Below are 21597 nucleotides of genomic sequence, written 5' to 3'. Positions count from 1 at the left end.
GGGGAAAACATTCGTCCACATCATGAGCCATGAACCCGCCTGGCTGTCACACATCACAGCTTATACGGATTGCTGATTATAAACAAGGTCACCTGAGTCATTGAACGGTTCATCAATTGACATGACTTGCAGCATTTTTCAATAATTTGGTAATGCTACAAAATATTCTGCCTTGGGAATTACTTCTGCCAAATTTCTATCAGTGGTTATAAGCTCTAATCGTGTCCTCTAAATTTGAAACAAATGAAGACGTACTGACGAGTTGCACTGAGCACACGGCTAATTTGCTGCATTCGCAGCAACATAATTCGTGGATTGCGAATGTCATCAGTCTGCGTCCGTCTGCCACGTATTGCTGCGGTCAGCGAGATGTCCCGTTTCATGTGTGACATATTTTTAACGTGGTCCCTGCTGAGTGTCGTAAAGCCTGTGCGACTAGGACACCAAGCTGGAAACGTACAAACGGTCCAGATCATGGCTGGAGTTACTTAGCTTGCCGATAAAAGAAAAGTTTCTGCATCACAGTCGGTGCCACACAATAACGTTTGGCTCACACCAATGCAAGTTATGGTCACCACCACAGGGAGCCTTTGAAATGCCTACTCCCTGGTCTAAACTCGCTCGCACGGTAAAATGGCAGCAAAGCTTCGCCTTTAAATTTGGGTACCGAACCACTTTGAATTGCAATGCACGGGAATGTGATTGTCGTCTGCGTACGCCGGTGTCCATCATCACTTAACCCGAAACGTCTTCGCTATATTTTCCAGAGTGCCCCTTGCATTCAAGTAGGCATTGATAAAAGGCGTTTCGATCGCCGAAGACGTTTTCGAGCGTAATTATTTCTACAGTGAGGGAGATATTGATGATGATTGGGGTTTTACGGCGCGCCGACTTCTGGGGTCATTTTCGGCCCACTGTGAGGGAGATATTGGTAGATGGTATGTTGCCTATTACCCGAACCCAATACCGAACAGCAGAGATTTTACCACGTGCGTGACTCGGCTTTAGAACCATTCCACCGTAATGCTATGCACTTCGCGGCTGTGCCGTAATGCAAGCCAAGAAAATGCGCTGTTTCCGCGCATTGAGCCCCCGTTAAAGACTGACCCGCGATAAACGTCGCACACCTGAGCCGACGTGTGCTCCGGTCCGCTTTCGGCCTGGCCGCCAGCCTTGACCCAAGCTGCCGTAGACAGGTGCGTATCGACGCATAGTATCGATCTGCGGTCCGGTGCTGCGCGGGCGGGCGGGGGGCGGGAGAGGGGGGGGGGGGGGGGCAGCCGCGCTGACACGCCACCCTGCGTCTCCCTCGCGGCCGTGTGCGAGAAACGAGCTGAGTGGCCCTTTCCCCGGCCGCCGCCGCCGGATGGGCTGACCTTTGGTCGGCTGTGCGTGCAGCGCGCGCCGCGAGGCCGGCTTCCGAGTCGGCCAGCGACCACCATCGACCCAGAAGCCATGTTTGGCCGGCCGGGCCCGGCGCGGGGACGGGAACGATGGCATCGCCGCCGGCACGGGCAGCGCCAGGCACGGCCCGGCCGCACGCACGCACCACTCCCGGCCGAGGAGTGGGGACCGAGACTTTGAATTCGTCTGATGCGCAAGCACGTTCGGCTGTCGTGGAACAACGGCTGAAGGGAGTGCGTTTGGCAGGCTTGAGCGAACTGGCGCAGGATTGGTACGCATCCACGTATCCGGACGTGGGAAACTGCGAACCTGTTGCGAAGCAAACGCGGAGGTTTACTGCGCGACAGAGAAGGCAGAGGACGAGCTGAAAGTTGGAAAGGCATTCTAGCAATATTGCGTGCAATCTTGTCAATCTAGCCGTGCAGGAAGGGGCTTGACTCTGAGACGGCCCTGACATGCCAAGATTCAGTGTGGGCGTAGGAACGTCTCAAAAGGAAGGCGTGGGGAGGTTCGTTTTTTAATTCAAACTTATTTTTGTGCCATCACGGAGCGTATATTAAACTTCCGTGTCAAGTTGGCCGGATGGTTCTGAAAAGAGCAGCAAATGTGCCATCCAATGTGTGATTACCGCCAGCGGCTGGTTGCTGGCGGTCCGTTGCCGTTGGCCTTTGTTGGCAGGTCTAGGATCGATCCCGTCCGTGGCCGGTGGACTCTAGTGGCAGACTGGACATTCGCTCCGGTCTCTGGTTGCAGTCCGTGCTTACATGACCGGTCTGCCCGCCCGATTACAGGCTGTACGTGCACCCGTCCAAGGTGCGCGCCGTGTACTCTGGTTGCAGTTCGTGCTGACATGACCGGTCTGCCCGCCCGATTACAGGCTGTACGTGCACCCGTCCAAGGTGCGCGCCGTGTACTCGGCCGCCGCCCGCCTTAAGATGGACAGGGTGGCGCGTCGCTGTGCCGAGTGGCTCGTCAGCAACCTGGACACCCAGTCATGTCTGGAGATCCGCTCCATCTCCGGCGTGGCCAGCGACTCCCAGCTGGTCAAGGTGGCCGACGACTTCATCGTGCTGCACGTGAGTGAGGCACCACGCCGCTGGGGACACGCATTACGCCCAATCAGGTCGGTGGTTGGGGGGGGGGGGGGGGGAGGAAGGAGAGGGAAGGGGTCTCGTCGATGGCTCCGGGTTTTCGCTTCTGGCCAGGGGATATGTCATCAAGCTTTTTGGAAGCGGCCCTTAGTTTGATTTGGGTACGGCACGAAGCTCAACGTATTTGGGGTTGAATTGCAGCCTCACCAATATAAGCCGGTGTGGTGTGCATTTAGTGTGGTTGGGCTTTCAGTTCGGTGGTGTTACATCCCGGGGCCCAGCGGTAGTTATTTATCAGTGGTACCGTGGCCTTTACTTGGCCGAAACTTTGGCCGAAACTTTGGCTGAAACTGTGTCCCCTGCAGCTATGCTATGGGGACACATAGCATTTTCAGCTAAGCCGAGACCGTGTCTCCGGCACCGCCTTGGTTTGCAGCTGCCTGTGAAGCCATATAGGCGCCTAAACACAACAGTGGCGGAGGCGGCGGGGAGAAGGAATCAGACAAAGTCCGTCCGCAACAGACACGTGGGCCGCGCAGGTCTTGTATGTGCGCGAACGAGCAATGGAGATTTCGAAAAGAGTGTTACTTAACGATCATTTCGCCTTCCTTAGTTATTTCGGATCGTAAACGTGGCTTCTTCTCTCTCCTCAGTTTGCTGAGATGGTGGCGACGAAGCAGATGCTGAAGCTGCCACAGGTGAAGGTGGAGCTTCTCACGCCTGCTCTGGAGGAAGTCACCTCCATCAACATGTCCACTCAGGCCTTACTCGTCCTTGACTGGTTGCGCAAGTTTACGATTGACGAGAACGTGTCTCTGGAAGATAGTACGGAAAAGGTAAGCAAACATGCAGTGTTCTCCTGGATTCTGTTTATCCTGTCCCTCCTTTTTCCCGTCTTGTGTTTTCTTTATCCCTTTACTCATCCTGCCCATCTCCCCTGCTCTTTGGTCGTTTGCGATGCTGCCCCGCCCTCCGTCCGGTCGCCCACTCCCCCTGCCGCTCTCTCGCCCCCTGCCGGGGGCTGATGGATGACGGCTTTGTTTACGCCCCTCTGCGCGCTGGCTCCAGACGGACTGGGAGAAGGGGAGGGGGAGCACGCGACCCCTTGCGGATCCGCCGCCACTTTTACAATGATTACCAGCCTTGTTGACTGCCGCGCGGGAGAATCTGGTCTCGTGACCTCAAGAGTGTGGGCGCTGACGGCTGTGGCGCCTGCCTGGCGCCCCCCCCCCCCCCCCGCCACTTGAGTGGTCGGCGGTGGGCGTGATTGCGCTGCGATGGGAGCAGGGTCACGTCATGATTGGATCATAGGTGTGACGGGAGGGGACGGGTCTGGTGCCGGCGCCACGGCCGAGTGGTGTACACGTCTCGCTCGAGCCGTGTGTATACAGACAGACGCTTCAGCCGCCTCCACGTATCGTCAAGGGAAGTGTGCGACGTTTCCGGGCGGTCGAAATGTTTACGGGAGGGGGGGCGGGGGGGGGGGGGGCAGATGAAGGGCCGCTGCGATTCATATGGTCAGTACGTGTAGATGTTGACTCACGGCTGAGGATGGATGCTATTACTGCATTGATTATTGATTCTAGGGTTCATTGCGTAACTGCAGGATGGTCGCAGCCGATGGTGCTGTAACGGGCAGCCGTAGATGGACCAGTGAAAACGTTGAAACATCCATGCCTTTGGCCCACTGGACGCGTTATAGTTAAGCATTTATACGCATTTATGCGTATTCGAAAGGGAGGAGGGCCGTCGTTCAGACAATATTGGCTAGGAACTAGAACAAAAATCGGGCTCCAAGGCTCCAAGTGCCTGCCACCGCTCTGTCATCAAACAACGATGTTTTCAGAATCGATTCCGGCAGGCGGCCTATGGATTTGTGAAAGCGGTCTGTAAGCCCTCACTCGCCATCTCATCATGCAATGGTTCTGTCGCTTCTTAAACCCCGAATGCTCTCAAATGGCTGTGTGGTGTTGTACGACTGCAAGAATATCGGGCTCATTGAATTGGCGTCAAATTTAAACTGGCAGCTAGGCCACTCAGAACTCGGGTGTCCTGCAGGCTGTACGAGGGGCTGTGAATGCTTGATATTCTCACGTATGTTTTTGCAACAAAATATTTCAAAAGGTGAGCCAAACGTATCTGATGGGAAAATTTTGAAACTCTATCAAACCCAGATATGTGTGGTTAAAAGGAAAGATGAGAACAATAAATATAATAAATGTATCAGTCACTCATTCTCAGTTTATCTTAATCCCGATGCACCACTCAAATTTACTTAGACTTTACAAGTACCCTGACTTCAGATTATGCATGGATCAGAAGACTGATAATGAAGGCATCCCGAGTGCAGGGTTTTTATGCTAACAGTTATCAACCTTTATTGTCAGCAGGGGTTGGTTAAACGACGGTGGCATGCCAACATTGGTCATATTGTCAAACCTCGACGTGTTAGGTTGTGCTGACGATCACGGGAGATGTATGACATGTGTGATCGATGACATAATTCCTGAACCTACCTATGGGCGCGTCACTGAGGGCACCAGGGCCTTAAATGTGTATTTGCGCGGAGGGTTATTTCCTTTCCTCAAACTTCTTTTAGGCTCTTCCCTTCATAGCAATGGATCGACTTCAAGCAAACGAGCTTTGTCTAACCATGTGTGGCTGAGCGCTACTAGATGCTGCTAACCATGACATAGACGTGTTTATTATTTGGAAAGTCATCGGACGACTTTGTTAAGCACCACCGTTGACATTCCTCGAACCTTCTGGGTGTTTCCTGCGCCGGGTCGGACCTAGAACCAGACTCCGTGGCTGCACGGGACATCTCCCCCCTCCCCCCTCCTGGTGGTCTGGCGACGCCAGGTACGGACGGCGGGGGAGGGAGGGGGTCGCCGGTGCCGGTGCCAGGCCACACCCGGGCTGCGCGGCACGCTGCCAGCGGCCCGGGGGGCTCGCCGCCGCCGCCGCCGCCGCAGACGGTCACATGTGTCCGTCGACCAGCGCACCTGGCATTAGCCCTTCGGCCCGGCCAGCCCGGCCGACAGGGGTCCGACCGGACCCCGTGTTGTCGCAGCGCCTACCGCCTGCACGTGGTGCGGGGTCGCGGCACTAATCGCCGCACCTCTTGGAACTTAGCAGCGCCGCGCCGTCAACAGGGTCTTTAAAACGCACAGTATTGGGGTCGGGTAGGGGGGGGGGGGGCAGCGACTTGGCAGGAAAGTGACATCCTGCTCGGCTGGGCCGGCCGGGGAGGATGCCTTTGTCGCTACCCCAGCCTCTGGTCGTCACCTGACCGCGATACCGCCGGCAGCGGGGGCGAGGGTTAGCGGGGACGGTGCCAGCTGGACCCGGAAGTGGCGCCGCCGCCGCCGCCGGGCAAGACCGCCGCGCGGCTCGGGTTCCGTTACAGCCGGGCAGCAGGGCGCGGCGGCGGCGGCGGCGGAGATGGCCGACGCGGGGTGACCGCCGGTGAGCCGCGGGCACGGACGCTGCCACCGCCGGTGTAGCGGGGGCTCGGTGCGGAGAGGCGTGCTGATACTAGAGAGGAACGAGTCCCGCACGAACTGCTGTCACACCGGCGGCAGATCAAACACAGTCTACTGGAAGAGAAGCGCATTTCTCCCGTGAACAAATCCAGGCCCGCTGTATGTGGGTAATAACATGGGGGGGGGGACCATAGGCACCAGTGGGATAAGATACGTTGCTTGCTTGTTGGACAAGAGACATTTTTGGCTGGACTTGAGGCTTTCATCGTGTGTTTGACGTGCCTGACTCCCTACAGTCGGGAACAATGAGCATCAATGACCATTATTGCGAAAGCCGACGTGCTCCATAATACCAAAACCTATAATTGACGATCCACGCTGTGGTAAGTGTAATGGAAAGGAGACACCGTGCTGCAATGGCTGGCCGCAATTGATAAATGCTTCTATTGCTGTCAGAAGTCAATTTGTCAAATGCAGCAGGCGCCGTCGGGTTTCGTTCCGCGAAGCTTGCTTCTGCCGGATGAATCACAGTGAGGGTGCCTTGTTTGCTGGCCGCGGTGTTTCGACAGAGCTCAGGGCTATCCCATTCCTACTGCAGCGCAGCAAGGCCTCGGGTCTGTCTCTCTGGCCATCTGCGTCGTACCGTATCTCGGTCATCGCCGGTAGCTCTAGATTTGTTGCCGTAAACGAATCATTGCGAGTAACAGAACTTGGAACGGTGGTAAACATTTAGTTTGGGTTATAAAGCTGTGACACAGGGAAGGCTGTGGTAAAGTAGCACTGATAAGACAGTAGTAAAACCTCATTCTTCAGAGAAAAACCAGGAGAATGGAGAGAGGCTGATATTGTGGCAACCTGCCTTTATCGAAACAATACCAGAAGAAGGCAGTTCGTGGACCGTGATGAGAGTGGAGATTTACATTGGTTGATATTTCGGCAACATGTCATTATCGAACCGATGGCAGAAGATTGTTGGTGGGCCGCAGGTTATTATATATTTATATCATCATTACATATCGTTATATTGAAAAAATACCAGCGTTTGAAAAAGGCACGACCTAAAATAATCGCCACGTAGACTTAACTAAGATGCAGTATTGCCATCACACTTTAATCGCTGTTTGAAACAGTCATGCCCATATGATTTGCATTGTGTTTTATTCATCGGTTTTAAACATCTAAAAGCGCATGTCGTTTTCCTTGCTACCACCACCATCACTAGGGCATGCTAACCTCCTATTGCTAGCATGCCCTCTCAATGTATAGTTGGGATTGGTGGCGCCTGAGCTAAAAGCGCAGGTCGTTTTCCTTGCTACCACCGCCATCACTAGAGCATGCTAACCTCCTTGTACTAGCATGCCCTCTCAATGTATAGCTGGGATTGGTGGCCCCTGAGCTGATTGCCGACCGCTTTTGTTGCAGGTGCACCTGTTGTACATGAACTTGGACCAGTCGCTGCATGATTGCTCCGACATCGTTACCGGTGACTCGGCCGACACCGAAATGGTGCAGGACTACAAGAAGCTCAGCAGAAAGGTGATTATTCCAGCCGGTTTGACGTAATGACAACCAGTGCTGACATACGCACGCGACAATATTCGTCTCGAGATGCCTTCTTCAACCTCAATCGACACGTGGTTTCGTCACAGTTCCCGTCAGCCGATGTCTGTCGCCTCAGCGGCATCACATGTCGGGGTGTCGGCATCCTTGTCCGTATGACCGGACGCCGGTGAGCTCTGACGTCACGGTGGCCTGAGCCGGCGCCTGACGGACGGCTGCGAGCGGCCGTGGTGACCTGACATGGCCTATCCTGACCTGACCTGATCTGACCTCACCTGATCTGACATGCGCTGCCCGTCTCGGCAGGTTGGGCGGAAGACGTCGCCGGCCGTGCAACAGCCCGTGCCGTCCTCCAAGCAGTACCACACCATCACCTACTCGACCGAGGTGGCTGAGCGCATGCAAGAGGAGGCCTACGACTGGAAGACCATCGCCTGCTCCAAGGTCGACGGTGAGTGCCAGCTTTGACTCTCACATTCCGATGAAATGAGTTGGCGCAACACTGTCCCATTCTTTAGAGGTGCATGAGTGGAAAAATGCCCACTGTTTGTTTCCCTTCTGAAGGTATGACCGGTTCTAGCATCATCTCCGCAGGCGGAACAAAGTTCACATGCACATTGTCTTATTATTCGATGCCCTTCCAGGCCCATCCGTGCTGTCCCCACGGACGGGAGGGAGGGAGGGGGGGGGGGGGGCAGGGTAGCTCCACCCTGAGGACATGTTATTCATGCTTGTCTTCACGCTCGGCCCGGCTCCAGTATGCTCTGTCTTCTTCCCACTGAGCATGGTCCGCTGGACGGGCGTCCGCTCTCTCGCTTTCGTTGACTCCCGCCGATCCCAGCGCCGGCTGACTTTGTCCCGCCTCCTCAGAGCGGGGCATGGTGGCGCTGGTGACGCTGGGCGGCCGCCTGGCGGTGCTGTCGGTACGCCAGCGACTGAACGCGCCCTCGCCGACCGGTTCGCCGCGCACCAGCCGGCCGCCCAGCATGGAGAAGCCCGACTCGTACAGCGTGCTGCCCGAGCTGGCCTGCGCCAAGTGCGCCATCGGCGTCGGCAACATCGACGACAAGCTCATCATCTGCGGTGCGTTGTGCTCCTCGGCGGCCTCGGTGACTCTGTACTGGGTTCCGGGCTGGTCTGGGCTCTTCGGGCGCACGGAAAGCCAAACTTGTGAGCCGTCTTGTGATTAAGCGCTGATTATTCATGACGTTTGTTGATGTTGTTGGTGTGTGCTTGCGGTTTCGCACTCTGTTCAATGCGTTGTTATGAATTGTAGTAACTCCCTAGCATTAAAGCAGCTCACCAATTAGAGGACGCCAGTGAAGCCGGTGGTGGTAGACCACGTGGGGAGAGCCTATCCGAGCGTCATCGTCAACACCGCTGCCCTCAGGCGGGTACGACCGCGGCGAATGCCTGCGGGAGGTGGAGATCTACGACCCGGCCATCAACCAGATCCGCGCCCTGCCTCCGATGCGGGCGGCGCGCGGCCGCTTCGATCTGACCGTGATCGACGGCCGAGTGTACGCCGTCGGCGGCTGCGACGGCAACAACGAGCTGTCGTCGGTCGAGTCGTTCTGCCTCGAGGACGACAAGTGGACGCCTCGCGCGCACCTGCACATGGCGCGGTCTAACCTAGGTACTTTTAGTTCCGTGCCCGGCCGACAGGTGTCCCGCCCTCCAGCACAACTCGATCTCTCGCTTATTCCAGATATGGGCGACCGTTCTGCCCTGGCGGCTGTACGCTGGCTGCGGCTCAGAAAGCGCACGTAATGGTCAGTGGCGTCAGACTTGTCTCACGAGTATGTCAGGATGCTGACGAGCCCAGAACTCTAGCGAGGTAAAGCCCTTCCGGTTTCGCGGTAGTGATGGTCGTAGTGGATGCTGTTTGAGTTCACAGACCTGAGTGCTCAGTGCGCGAATGTGTGCCGCTCTGACAGCTCCTGTCCTCATGATACCCGCTCTGGTAGAGAGCACAGCACTCATGTGTGGCCTCCTTCCACTACACGATACTAAAGCGGTCTTTTCCATTCACTTTTTCAGGTGTGGTGAGTGAAGTCGCGGTCGCCCTAGCCAGCTGACGTCGCCGACTGTTGACAGTATTTTCAGATGCCACGGTCAGCTGACTTTTAGCTAGCTGGTTGGCGTCACCGCTCGGTCCGCCACTGCGCGCGGTTGACAGGGGCAGTGGGGTGGCGCACTCTCGGCTTCTAACCGCGCGCTGTCAGGCGGGACATGTCACGGGCCTCGCTCCCGCAGTGGAGGTGCGCCGCAGCACCGCGGTCCGAGGGCGTGGCGTTAACCAGCCAGCTAGATACGTCACTCGTATCTGTATCTGACCAAATTCAAAATTAATTCTCCCTTCCGTTTACGAAGGTGAGTTCGAGACTTCTTTTGATTTACCGTTCTTGACGGCAGGAGTGTTCAGCTATTTTTACAGAGCCTTTTACTCTTTCGTTGACTAATTTGCCCTCGGCATTGATCAGATGTCTGCTCCAATCCCTCTTCCTGCAGCAACTGCCCCGCTTCTTTTTATCGTTGAGTCAGAGGGCGGAAGAGAACGTGTGCCCTTCGTTCATTATACGCAACCATTGACCTGGCGTCTGTGACGGAGGCTGATTGGAGCACTCATCCGACCTCTGCACCCTAGTCGTAAGGCTGTTGCCATGATAGCTATTTATGAGTGTGCTGCCCTTAGATGGTTTTGTCAATTAGTTTAGCTTTGCCGGTCAACTTGGCTCGATGCGTTGTTGGCTCTCCGGAATCTTTTTCAGAGTTTCTTCCTTGTTTCAGTATGGTAAGGTTTTCCGCGTTTTAGCTAAGACAATAGCATCGTATCGCTTGCCTGTGCACTTGAAAGCCTGTGCTGGCTTTTGCTAAATGCCCTTCAACTTAACGAGTGCATCTTACTCCGCGTACGCACTAACGTAAGCAGACCAAAGCAAGAGTAAGCTAAGTTTGTTAACTGTCGTGTGATATAGCTTGTTTCCATGTATTGCAATATTGTTTGAAGCATAAAAATATTTGACCAAAATGCTTGTAAGATTTGTTAATTGAATCTTGTATTTGCAACTCGTGCATTGTTAGTGTATTTTGCTACAATGCTATTTTGTCCTTAGGCCATTGTTTAGGTGCTCTTGTCAGGTAAACGGTTGTCGTTTATGGTATCGTCGTGTTCCCGCCGTGTTTATTTGGGGATTGGTGTTTGTATGGATGACAAACTCTAGTTAAATGCGCAACAGTTTGTAAAGTTGCTTGCTACTGGGCTCTTCAGCGACCAGCTCTTTGTGTTTTAGCAGGATCATTACGTGCGCTTGGTTTGGTGGTCAAAATGTGGCGACCAATGCCAGCACTCTCTCCAAAACGCCATCATTATGGTATCTGTTGAAATCTATTGCCTTAAAGCCGACGTTATTCAGACATAAAAAGCTCCCGCTAAGCCTACATTTTGACCATCACTTCTCGACCGTTGGTGTTTTATCCACAGATAAAACATTCATGATATTTCAGGTGCTGCATTCCCCGGCCAGTGTATTTCCTTGGCAAAATATGTGGTCGGCCGCGTGTTCTGAAGTCTCAACCGTTTGTCGCCAGGGGTGTGTGCGCTGAACGGCAAGATCTGCTGCATTGGAGGCTGGAATGGCAAGTTCGGCAGTAGAAAGTGCGAGATCTATGACCCTGTTACCAACAAGTGGTCCCAAATGGCTTCACTCAACGTCGGTAAGTTCATATTCAGCTGTCTACGTGTTCTTGCTTTTAGCTCGAGATGTTAATATCATTGGATGCTTTGTTTCCCCATTGGTTGTTTTGATTTGAGACCAGGATGAGGGGAAGGAAATTTACAGCACATCTATGCTTCTTATGAAATGTTCAAAATTCATCGATCCCTAACTGACATTAGTCGTTCCAACGACGATCCCCAGCGGTCACTGTTTACCGTGACCTGCGCCGATGCTGCGCTCCACCGGTCATCCGACGTGTACGGGTACCGCTCCTTGACGCGCCGGAGGTGTGGCAGGGCGGCACGAGGCGGCCGTGACTGTACCGAACGGGCTGGTGCTGAACGGGTGATGATGGGTGGGTGCCGCTCCCTGACGCGCCAGAGGTGTGGCAGGGCGACACGAGGCGGCCATGACTGTACTGAACGGGCTGGTGCTGAACGGGTGGTGATGGGTGGGTGCCGCTCCCTGACGCGCCAGAGGTGTGGCAGGGCGGCACGTGGCGGCCGTGACCTTGCTGAACGGGCTGGTGTACGGGTACCGCTCCCTGACGCGCCAGAGGTGTGGTAGGGCGACACGAGGCGGCCGTGACCTTGCTGAACGGGCTGGTGTGCGGGCGCCGCTCCCTGACGCGCCAGAGGTGTGGCAGGGCGGCACGAGGCGGCCGTGACCTTGCTGAACGGGCTGGTGTATGGGTGCCGCTCCCTGACGCGCCGGAGGTGTGGCAGGGCGATACCAGGCGGCCGTGACCGTGCTGAACGGGCTGGTGTATGCCGTCGGCGGCTGCGACTCCTGGAACTGCCTCAGCTCGGTCGAGGTGTACGACCCGGAGGAGGACGCATGGTCCTTCGTCGCGCCCATGTCGACGCCGCGTCGCGGCAGCGGAGTGTCCAGGATCAAAGGTACGCTGACTACAGACGGCGGGCGCCAGTCGAGGCTCGCCGACTGGTCCGCGTTACTTCTTAGTGATCTGCTGCTGTAAAGATGCGTGTACGAACTCGCCGTGTGGCAGGAGGATAGCTGCAATGTCTTCTTAAGCCCGAGTTATTCTGTCGGTGTAGCTATGAGCATAAAGGCACCAAGGCCGTCCTGTTATCGTGCAGTGATATTGAACTTGGATAAGTATTGGGTTCTAAACGTGCGCTGTGGGTCGTAAAACCTAACCATGTTCTATAAAAACAAAAATATTTTGTAAGCTCCTTGTCACCGCTAGCAGCCACAGCTACATTTCGTTCAGCTCGGGCCCAGTTGCGTAGGGTATTTCGTCTGGCAACGACTCTCGTCGGTGGTGACCTCGATGACATTAATTGGTCTTGCAGAGCCCCATATGCTGTCGCGCGCCCTCGAACGCTTTGTCCCAGCCTTACGTGACCTGAACGGTCAGTCTACAAGACAACCGGTCACATCTTTCCACACCACGTCCACAGGTCATCTGTTAAAGTTCAGGAGCATGAAGGAGGCCTTAGCCCCAAACAGGTGGGAGTCTCACCGGTGGTGGCGCGTCCTCAGGTAAACTGATTGTGGTGGGCGGCTTGGACGGCGTGCAGTCGCTAAACACCACTGAAATCTACGACCCGACCGAGGGCACCTGGACGCCCGGGCCCAAGATGCTCTCGCGGCGGGCCAATGTCAACGTGGCCGTGGTGGACGGCAAGCTGTTCGCTGTCGGCGGCTTCTCCGGTGAGCAGTGGGCACTGACGGGAGTATTTAGCAGGCAGGGCCAGTGTCGTTGGTGATGTGCCGTTGTGCGATCCGGTGGGAGGAGCGTGCCGTGAAAGAACCGGGCCAGGGCTGCCACTGCCGGTGATTGTTGGCTCCTGGCTCGGAAATCATTGTCGCCGAGTTTTAACCATTTCCATTATACCGTCAAATTCGGATGTCGAAACAAGAGATTACATTTGGTCCAGTAGTCTTCTTTCGACATTTGCCCTGTTAGGTGGTCAGCCGCCTGTCACGCCACAGGTGAGTGTGGGTGCTCTGTCCTCCCGTCAGGTCAGTGTTCTGGACGTGCTGCAGCCACCTGTTTCCGTGTCTGACTGATCCTCTCCGCCGCGCAGGAAAGCAGTTTCTGAACACAATGGAGTTTCTGGACGCGCGCACCATGAACTGGACGACGTTCATCGCGCGTCGGGCGCGCGGCCTGTCCGGTGGCAGTGCTTCCTCTGAGGAGGAGTGCCCCGAGGCGGTGACGGCCGGTGGCGGTGACCCGGCCCACGCCGCCTCTGATGGCGTGTCTGGCGCCTCGGAGTCCACTGGCGTGTCTGGCGCCTCGGAGTCCAGTGGCGCCTCGGGTGCCTCGGAGTCCAGTGAAGCGGCCGACAGCGAGACGGACGAGCAGCGGTCGGGTGACGCCGGCGCTACCGACGGCACTTGCGCGTAGTGCCACCGCCAACAGATGGCAGCACGAAAGAGACGCCGCGGACGAGTTCATTCCATCGCGAGTACTGAAAGGCTTGTGACAATATCGCAGCTGCTGCTGGCAGCACGCAGCTTCTGACCCCGCTCCTGGCGGCTGCTGCCGGCTCTGACCGAACCGCGCGCAGCGCACGCGAATTTGGCGTGCAGGGCCACCTAACATCGATGTGGAAAGCGTGGGTCACGTTGTTCGGTTTCCCTTTGGCCCAGTACATTCAGCATGGGGACTAGGGGAGCAGCTGTCGACTGCTGGATGGCGACAGTCTCTTGTACAGTGTAATGTCGCCCTGTTTTAATGGCGTCTGTTTACAACTTATTGTGCGAACCACGCTCGCAGTAATTAATTACCAAACTTTGTGACCGCTGTGAGCAATCTGAACCCTTTTGTGCCCACATCCTGGCTTCCGCTGTGCCCAATCTTCTCTGAGATGCCGACTGTTGACGGTCCTTTGGGTGCCACGCACCCTCGTGTATTTATGTCCGCCCAGCGCATTGGGGCCAATGTTTGTGTACGTACCGTCATTTGCACGACCTTCGCTACAACGCACGTTCTGCCTCCGGTACCAAAATTTCCACAGCGAGGTGTACTGGTGGTGAATGGAAACTGTCATTTACGGGCGGGCTGCGAGTGAACGCTTCGGAAATGCCATCTTTCTGCGCCTGCGGGCGATTTACAAGAGGCTCGGCTCTATTGGACCTGCGGGATATTTTGATGCTCGGCCGGTGTGTGGTGTCGCGTGCTGCGGTCACCACAGGTCACCAGGGGTCACCGGTGACTACTTCGGAGATGCTTTGACGCCGTTGTGTGCGCGTGTGCTGGTGGCTGCCGCACTGGACTGGACTGCGGACACGTGAACCCGATAACCCTGTCAATACATGCGGCTGAGAAGCAGCAATGTTCGGCACGGCTTGGTACTCTCCCGAGCCCGGTGTTTTTCGTTCTGCATCCCATACACTATGCGATGGGCGCCCAATGACCCCTGCAGTCGACGCGGCCGAAAGCTGTAATAACCAATCAACACGTAACGCGAGTAGTCGTGAACGGCGCTGTTCGGTTTTATCCAGTAAGCTGGTTGCTGAAAGGAATGAACCGGAGACATGCCTGGAATAGATCCGTCACCCCGATGGGTCGAAAAGTCCGGCGCGCCCATGGATTTTGAGGGAAATCCACTGGAGGAAAACAACCCTGAACAACTACCATGCAAGATTCTTATCCCGGCCCATCCATGGCTGAAGAACAGTCTCACAACTGAGGTGCTCTCGCGGTAGTAGTCATTCCACAGTTACTTTAAAGTTTCCAGGCCAGTGATCTAGTGTGATGAATGTGGCCCGTTAGTATGGATATTTCCACAGTGTCTGCAGAAAAGAAGTAGAGGACAGCGCCGCCAAACATGGTGTCCTCGGGGGGGGGGGGGGGGGAGTGGTCAGTTGATGTGATTGTTCGTTGACGAGTGCTCTGGTTCCAAATGCAGGCCGTTGCAATGCATTAGACGTGCGCGGGGTAACCAAAATGCCATTTTAGCTATAAACCATAATGTGCAAGAAGTCATGATCTGCGACGCCGCAGAACTAGCCCAGTCAAGAGACTGCCGAATCTGCGAGGGGTCTGTGAGCTACGCATGGGCACTGGTGGTCTGTGCATAGCCTCGTGGCATAATAGGTGTGGTCCTGGACGGATTGTTAGTCCCAGTTTTCTTCGACAAAAAGGTTGCAGTGCTGTGGAAAGGCACCAGTCCTGAGGTAGCGTCATGCTGCACACTTAGCTTCTGCCAGTCAGGGCTCCTGTTGGCAGGTATAGTGCTATGATGGTGCGGGCTACCATGTAGACCTAACAAAGGCAAGGATAGTGCTGATATAGTGCTGATAGCCCTTGGTTCCTCTCCACAACATGCAACGTTTTTGTCAAATACGTCCTGTAGTTAAAACGCCCTGGAGAACGTTGGAATCTTTCCGATATAGTAGCAATGCAAAATGTGCTTTTATCTCGGGGGCGCTATGCAGTTCGGGCGGCATATGTTCAGATCTCCTGTGACGATTGAAGGACCTAAATGAGGTGTCCCGGCTTTCCTTCATCATACATACGCACAGCGTACGCTCCCCGCCCACTTCGCTAGCTACCGGAGGGAAGGCGTGATATTCAGCGGTTAATGGTGCCGGGCGTGATACTTCAGCGGTTAACGTCGCCGGTTGTGATACTTCACCCGTTAACGGCGCTGGGCGTGATACTTCAGCGGCTAACGCCGCCGGGCGTGATACTTCACCTATTAACGGCGCCGGGCGTGGTTAACGGCGCCGGGCGTGATACTCCAGCGGTTAACGCCACCGGGCGTGATACTTCACCCGTTAACGGCGCCGGGCGTGGTACTCCAGGGGTTAACGCCTCCGGGCGTGATACTTCACCCGTTAATGGCGCCGGGCGTGATACTTCACCCGTTAACGGCGCCGGGCGTGGTACTCCAGGGGTTAACGCCTCCGGGCGTAATACTTCACCCGTTAATGGCGCCGGGCGTGATACTTCAACGGTTAACGGCGCCGGGCGTGATACTTCAGCGGTTAACGCCGCCGGGTTGGCCATGGGGACCCAGGATCTTTTCCACATGGATTGGGTCTACGCCCTTTGTCATCATATGAATATGGTAGCGTCAGCTCTCCGTAAAGAAGGACACGACGCGTTGGTCATCTTAAGTCTGGACCGCCATGATTCCCTCACCGTGAATGGGCTCAGGCCCGTTGCGAACGGCTGCGAGCCAACCTCATGAGCCGATTCACGGCAAGCAACAGACCCCACCCAGAACACACATCAGGGGCAACAGATCGCAGCGTCCTCACAATTTTCATGGAGCGTTGGCAGCTGAGCACGGCCTCAGCCAGCTTGAGCTCGCTAGGCACGGTCCCTCTGCCGCTCCCCCACCCGAGAGCCGGCTGGGCCGGGGCTGCCTGCACGGTCCCTCTGCCGCTCCCCCGCCCGAGAGTCGGCTGGGCCGGGGCTGCCTGCACGGTCCCTCTGCCGCCCCCCCGCCCGAGAGTCGGCTGGGCTGGGGCTGCCTGCACGGTCCCTCTGCCGCTCCCCCGCCCGAGAGTCGGCTGGGCCGGGGCTGCCTGCACGGTCCCTCTGCCGTCCCCCCCCGCCCGAGAGTCGGCTGGGCTGGGGCTGCCTGCACGGTCCCTCTGCCGCTCCCCTCGGGAGAGTCGGCTGGGCCGGGGCTGCCTGCATGGTTCCTCTGCCGCTCCCCTCGGGAGAGTCGGCTGGGCCGGGGCTGCCTGCACGGTCCCTCTGCCGCTCCCCTCGGGAGAGTCGGCTGGGCCGGGGCTGCCTGCATGGTTCCTCTGCCGCTCCTCCTCACGAGGGCTGGATGGCATGAGCCGCCCCCACCCTGCCCACTGCTGGGATCGTTCTGGCGGAACAAGGGCCTATCTCATCTGCTCAGCCATACTGCAAGCTGCCAAAATTTATGCCGTGACGTAATTGTTTATTTATTCACCCTCGGTGCCAGTACGAGACCATCGGCGGCCAGCGAAAAAACATCTCGCCATGCGCAGAGGCGAGTTCAACCCATAGGGAAATGAAAATGCACGCACATGGAGCCCCACGCCTGTCCAGTCTTACCTCCAAATGCCTGCGCTATGCCCCTCACACTCTGCCGTGCGCAGAAGCCGACGCAGCCGCTCGAGAGTGCTGGGGTCGCCCGTGCGCGAGCGTGCCGTTCGGCGCGCGGCGCGGAGCTGCCTCAGACCCCGCTGCGCCCCGCTGGCGTGAGGAGGGTAGGGCGGGCTGTAGGCGACCGAGGCGGCGCACCGCCGGCCGAGCGATGGCCAGCCGGCTTCTCCTGGCTTTGACGAGCCTGCTCGGGGCCGCCGGCGCACTGCCGGGCCAGATCAAAATCGGTGAGTCGTCAGGTGAGGATGTTAAGTTGAGGCAAGGTTACGGGCTTGTTTTGCGATGATGTCGAGCATGCGAGTGATGCGTTACTCCATTGCAGTTGCTTTCAAAGCAGCATTTGGGGTTTCTGGTGTACCCGCTAGAAGGGCTGGCACGTGCAGCAAATGCACCGATCGAAAACCCAACCAAATAAAAGAGTCTTTCGGAATCTTTATGCGGTTTTCGTGATTGGAATGTTTGGCGCTCTCCATCCTTGTTACATTTCCATTTGTGTCATGAAGAGAGCCGTCAGGCACCTTGCGTAGCATGCAAGGAAAGATGCGATGCAGTTTGAGAAGCATGGCGTTGCGAACTGTAAAGCATCCAAGTCAGTCCAAACGTAGCAACAAATTTTGCCATTTGTCCTATATTCAAAAGGATCTAGGATTGCCAAAGCGAAAGCTTTTTGATGCTGTTCACCCAGAGAGGACATTAGTTTCTTATCCTAAAGGGCGGATTTTTAATTCTACAAACCCTAAACACCAAAAAAGTCCATCTTTTCGGCTTTGCCTTCAGTTATAACGCTATGGATTAAACGGTTACCCTAATAAGAGTGCATCAGTATACGTCTCACATAAAGCCTGTATTAAATCCAAGCCTTTGCGGACTAACTGCATTGTAGGTAAGATCTTCTCGATAAAAGAAAGGCATGTGATAAATCAGGCAGCTACGCCGTAATTAACCCCTCATATCCCAGGGCTAAGGAATAATTACTCTTAAAACCACGCATCTTGCCCACCTAAATTACACCGTGATTATGGAACGAAGTGATTGTGAACTGAAGTGAAGTGAAGCGAACGAAGTGATTGTGAACTGAAGTGAAGTGAAGCGAACGAAGCGAACTCTCCGATGTTTCCAAGATAGGTCTTTTCTTTTATTATTTAGATGCCTCAGTGTTACTGTTATGTTGACTGTCAGTTGATTGAAGGCCTTGGGTTCAGATACCCCATTTTTACCTACATGCGTGGGAAGCTGCTAAATTGCCATCGCCTGATTTGTATGAAATAGCTCTTTTTGCCAGCCGTCTCCCCTTAACGGTATGGTAAGTCTACAAAATGATAGCTTTAACATGGGCGCTGTGGAATGCCAGCATGCAGTAACAGTGGGCAATGGCATTACGGTACCGCGTTAGGCCTTAGCGTTGCGCCCTGTAAGTCGAAGCGAAAGGTACGAATAGGGTAATATTGACGCTGGTCCGCGTTCATTGGAGTTGAAAAACCTTGTTTGATTGTCATTGTTTTCCTCCTGCTATCAGACCAGCTGGACGACCAGTCGGACGATCGCGGCCAGCTGAACAAGCAGTCTGACAATCGCGATCCGTTCAGTCCTTTTGTAGCGTATTCCAAATCCTTTAAACGCTCTGGAAACTCATGATTTCCTCTGACCATCCATTTCACACAAACTGGCTTAATTTGAGTTTCCTACGTCGCCCAAGGAAGGCTCCAAGCCGGGGAAGAATAAATAACAAATGACGGCATGTTCAGGACGCTGGTGTTGTTACGGGGCATCATTTAGCTCGGGCCGCCGCTTGACTGAGGTGAGTTGCATCACGGTGCTTTACATCCCGACCGAGCAGCCTGCAGGTGATAACGTGAGCTGCTAAGGCTGGACCTCGGAGCAACTTGGGAAATACTCTGGATGCGTATGTGCACTCATTAGCCACGGCTTATGAAAAGAGTACATAGTTTTACTGCTAGAAATAGTAAAACTCAGCATGCAATTATTGAATAAATGCAGACAATGCATATTGTGTACATAAATCGCAAACTTGTTATGTGGAGGCGGCGGCAGTCGGTTAGAATGAAGGGGATGGGAGAAATCTATAAGGTACATTTATTTTGGGCTAAGCCATCGCACAACCTGATCGCAGTTTTTTATCTTCTTTTCCTGCACGCAGCGTGCTGCTCATCAGTGATATTGCTTTTTAGGCATGCATGAACAATGACGAGGGCGGTGTGAGGTGAACTGGAGGGAGGCGACCATTTTGACGCTGCGCGGCACGGCTGGGCTGGAGTTTATGTCATTTCGCGGTTTTGTTTTATTGATCACTTCTGCAACAGTGTATGTGTGCGAATTTGATCAGCTGTCATCCGGAAAATTGAACAAAGATAAGCAATCGGCGCATCTGAAGCCCTGAACCCTGTGACAACCAGCCTGTCCTTGTCCTCAGGCGGGTCGGTTTTGTCTCGATATACGGGCGTGGAGTGTCGTCCTCTCGCGATAGTGACAACGGGGGACAGCGCGTGGCCTCTGTTAAGCAGTTTTCGGAATTGTCAGCCTGCCAATTCTGGCTTATGACTGAAAACTTGTACCGTTGACAGATGCGGCTGCGAGAGAGAAACGATTCTGATCCTCAGGACTGGGTGGTCAGGAGCGGCACTGGGGCGTGAAGTCTTCAACTGATTTGGTTATGCGTTTAATCTCCGTTCATGAATTAGCCTAGAGCGAACTGTGCTTGAAATGTCGCTTAATTATTAAGCTGGGTATTTAGCTAGCAATGGTTTGCAGGCGATGCAACTCTGAACCTTTGGCAGCCCATGTGTTCAAATCAATGTACGCGTCATTGGATTGAAGTATTCCTCACAGCGCCTCCTTAAGACGCGCTGCTTTTAGCTTAACATACCCGGCAAACTAAACAATAAGTCGTACGATCCTTTTAGCTTAACATACCCGGCAAACTAAACAATAAGTCGTACGATCCTTTTCATCGATCATCTCCTCAAGCTGACTTGGTCCATGAACTCGGGCAACGCAGCGCACACTGTCAAAACCGTCCAAACTTCATCAGAGAGCTTCTCTCGGATCGATCTCTCCCGTCAATCACCCATCCTGTGAGCCGACACCGAGCTGAGACTTACGCCGCCGCAGGGCAGACGGCGCCGGCCGGCAGCGGGCGCCGTCACCGGCCGCGGGCGCCGGCCACGGGCGCCCCCGGCCGCCGCCGCGCGTTGCCAGGCTGGTCACGGGCCCCGTGCCGGTCATTACAATCCCCGAGGCGGCCGGTCGGCGCCGCCGGCCGTAGACGCCGCCTATCGGAGGGCCGCCGCTGACAAAAAATGTCACGACCCGGACCCCACTCCGCACGAGGGCCTCATTAAGGAGATAAACTTTATTTTCTGCCGAAATCGTAAAAATTAGATTGTGGCGCGGGCGCGGCGCCAAACGGGAATCGCCGGAGGGGAGGTGGGTGGCGCAGAAATGGATGGACAAAAGGAGGAGCTGCCTGTAGGCGGCAGAGAACAGAGCAATGCAGCAGGGGGAGCGATCGACAACTGCGCTCCGCCAGGGCAGGTCTGGAGTGGGCGTCTTTTAAATTGTCTCGAGTGCGCCTTTGGAGGAATAGCCGCAAAGATTTCCGGATGTGGAAGAGCGTACGGTGACCAGCCGTGGCGCGTGGAGGGGCTCGATGAATCGAAAACAGTTACTGCAATCGTGTGTTGGGAGAAGTTGTAGTATATATTGCTTGTCGTTTGCGATATTGTTGGTCCTTTTTCAAGGACCAATAGATCGGTCCAATAGTTCCAATGCGGCTTGCTCTTTCCGTCGCGATTGCTCTGCATAGTTTTGAGAGCGTTTTTGAACGAATAAGCGATTTGTAACATTATGACGCACTGGCCGCAGATACCAGCCGAGATTACGCAACCTTCTACGAATTACGATTTTCGCTGAAATGTCCATGGCTCAATCCTTCCAATGTTTGCGGAAGGAAGACATGATGGATCGCGCGTCCGTGTGTGCTTCAGATATGTGAAGGCTGGAGCAATTCAAATCCATTCAAGATACGTTTTGCTGCAAGAGATCAGGCATAGTGGGAAAGGGGGTCTCCTAGAACGAAGCGAATATTGTAATTTCAACTTGTCTCCAACCCAATGCATGTAGAGCAGACGCTTCTGCATGAGTTTGCTGATCGGCTGACCGTGTCAGAACGCAGTTGCTTCAAGTGCTGCCATGTTTTAATAATTTCTATCTTAGTTGAGACAAGCGCTTGCACCCTTGTTTCGCTGCGC

At 55.1% G+C, this 21597-nt stretch overlaps 1 protein-coding gene across 2 annotated transcripts in view; it reads left to right on the top strand.

Moving 5' to 3' along the window:
* The window catches only part of LOC119103998 (influenza virus NS1A-binding protein homolog A), a 36723-nt gene extending 22147 nt beyond the window's left edge, over window positions 1-14576 (top strand). For both annotated transcript variants that reach the window (XM_037227712.1, XM_037227711.1), the window contains exons 4-13: window positions 2282-2480; window positions 3149-3331; window positions 7403-7516; window positions 7847-7991; window positions 8411-8623; window positions 8931-9176; window positions 11132-11257; window positions 11985-12158; window positions 12766-12936; window positions 13314-14576. In XM_037227712.1, coding sequence (XP_037083607.1) covers window positions 2282-2480; window positions 3149-3331; window positions 7403-7516; window positions 7847-7991; window positions 8411-8623; window positions 8931-9176; window positions 11132-11257; window positions 11985-12158; window positions 12766-12936; window positions 13314-13636 — 1894 coding nt within the window. In that variant the 3' untranslated portion in view covers window positions 13637-14576. The remainder of the gene's footprint in view (window positions 1-2281; window positions 2481-3148; window positions 3332-7402; window positions 7517-7846; window positions 7992-8410; window positions 8624-8930; window positions 9177-11131; window positions 11258-11984; window positions 12159-12765; window positions 12937-13313) is intronic.
* The last annotated feature ends 7021 nt before the right edge of the window (window positions 14577-21597 follow it).

Source organism: Pollicipes pollicipes, unplaced genomic scaffold (genome assembly GCF_011947565.3).
Source record: "Pollicipes pollicipes isolate AB1234 unplaced genomic scaffold, Ppol_2.1 Scaffold_5724;HRSCAF=6776_pilon_pilon_pilon, whole genome shotgun sequence".
In the NCBI taxonomy this organism is placed as follows: domain Eukaryota; kingdom Metazoa; phylum Arthropoda; class Thecostraca; order Pollicipedomorpha; family Pollicipedidae; genus Pollicipes; species Pollicipes pollicipes.
The sequence above is the reverse complement of the archived record's forward strand: the minus strand, read 5'-3'. Positions and strand labels throughout refer to the sequence as shown.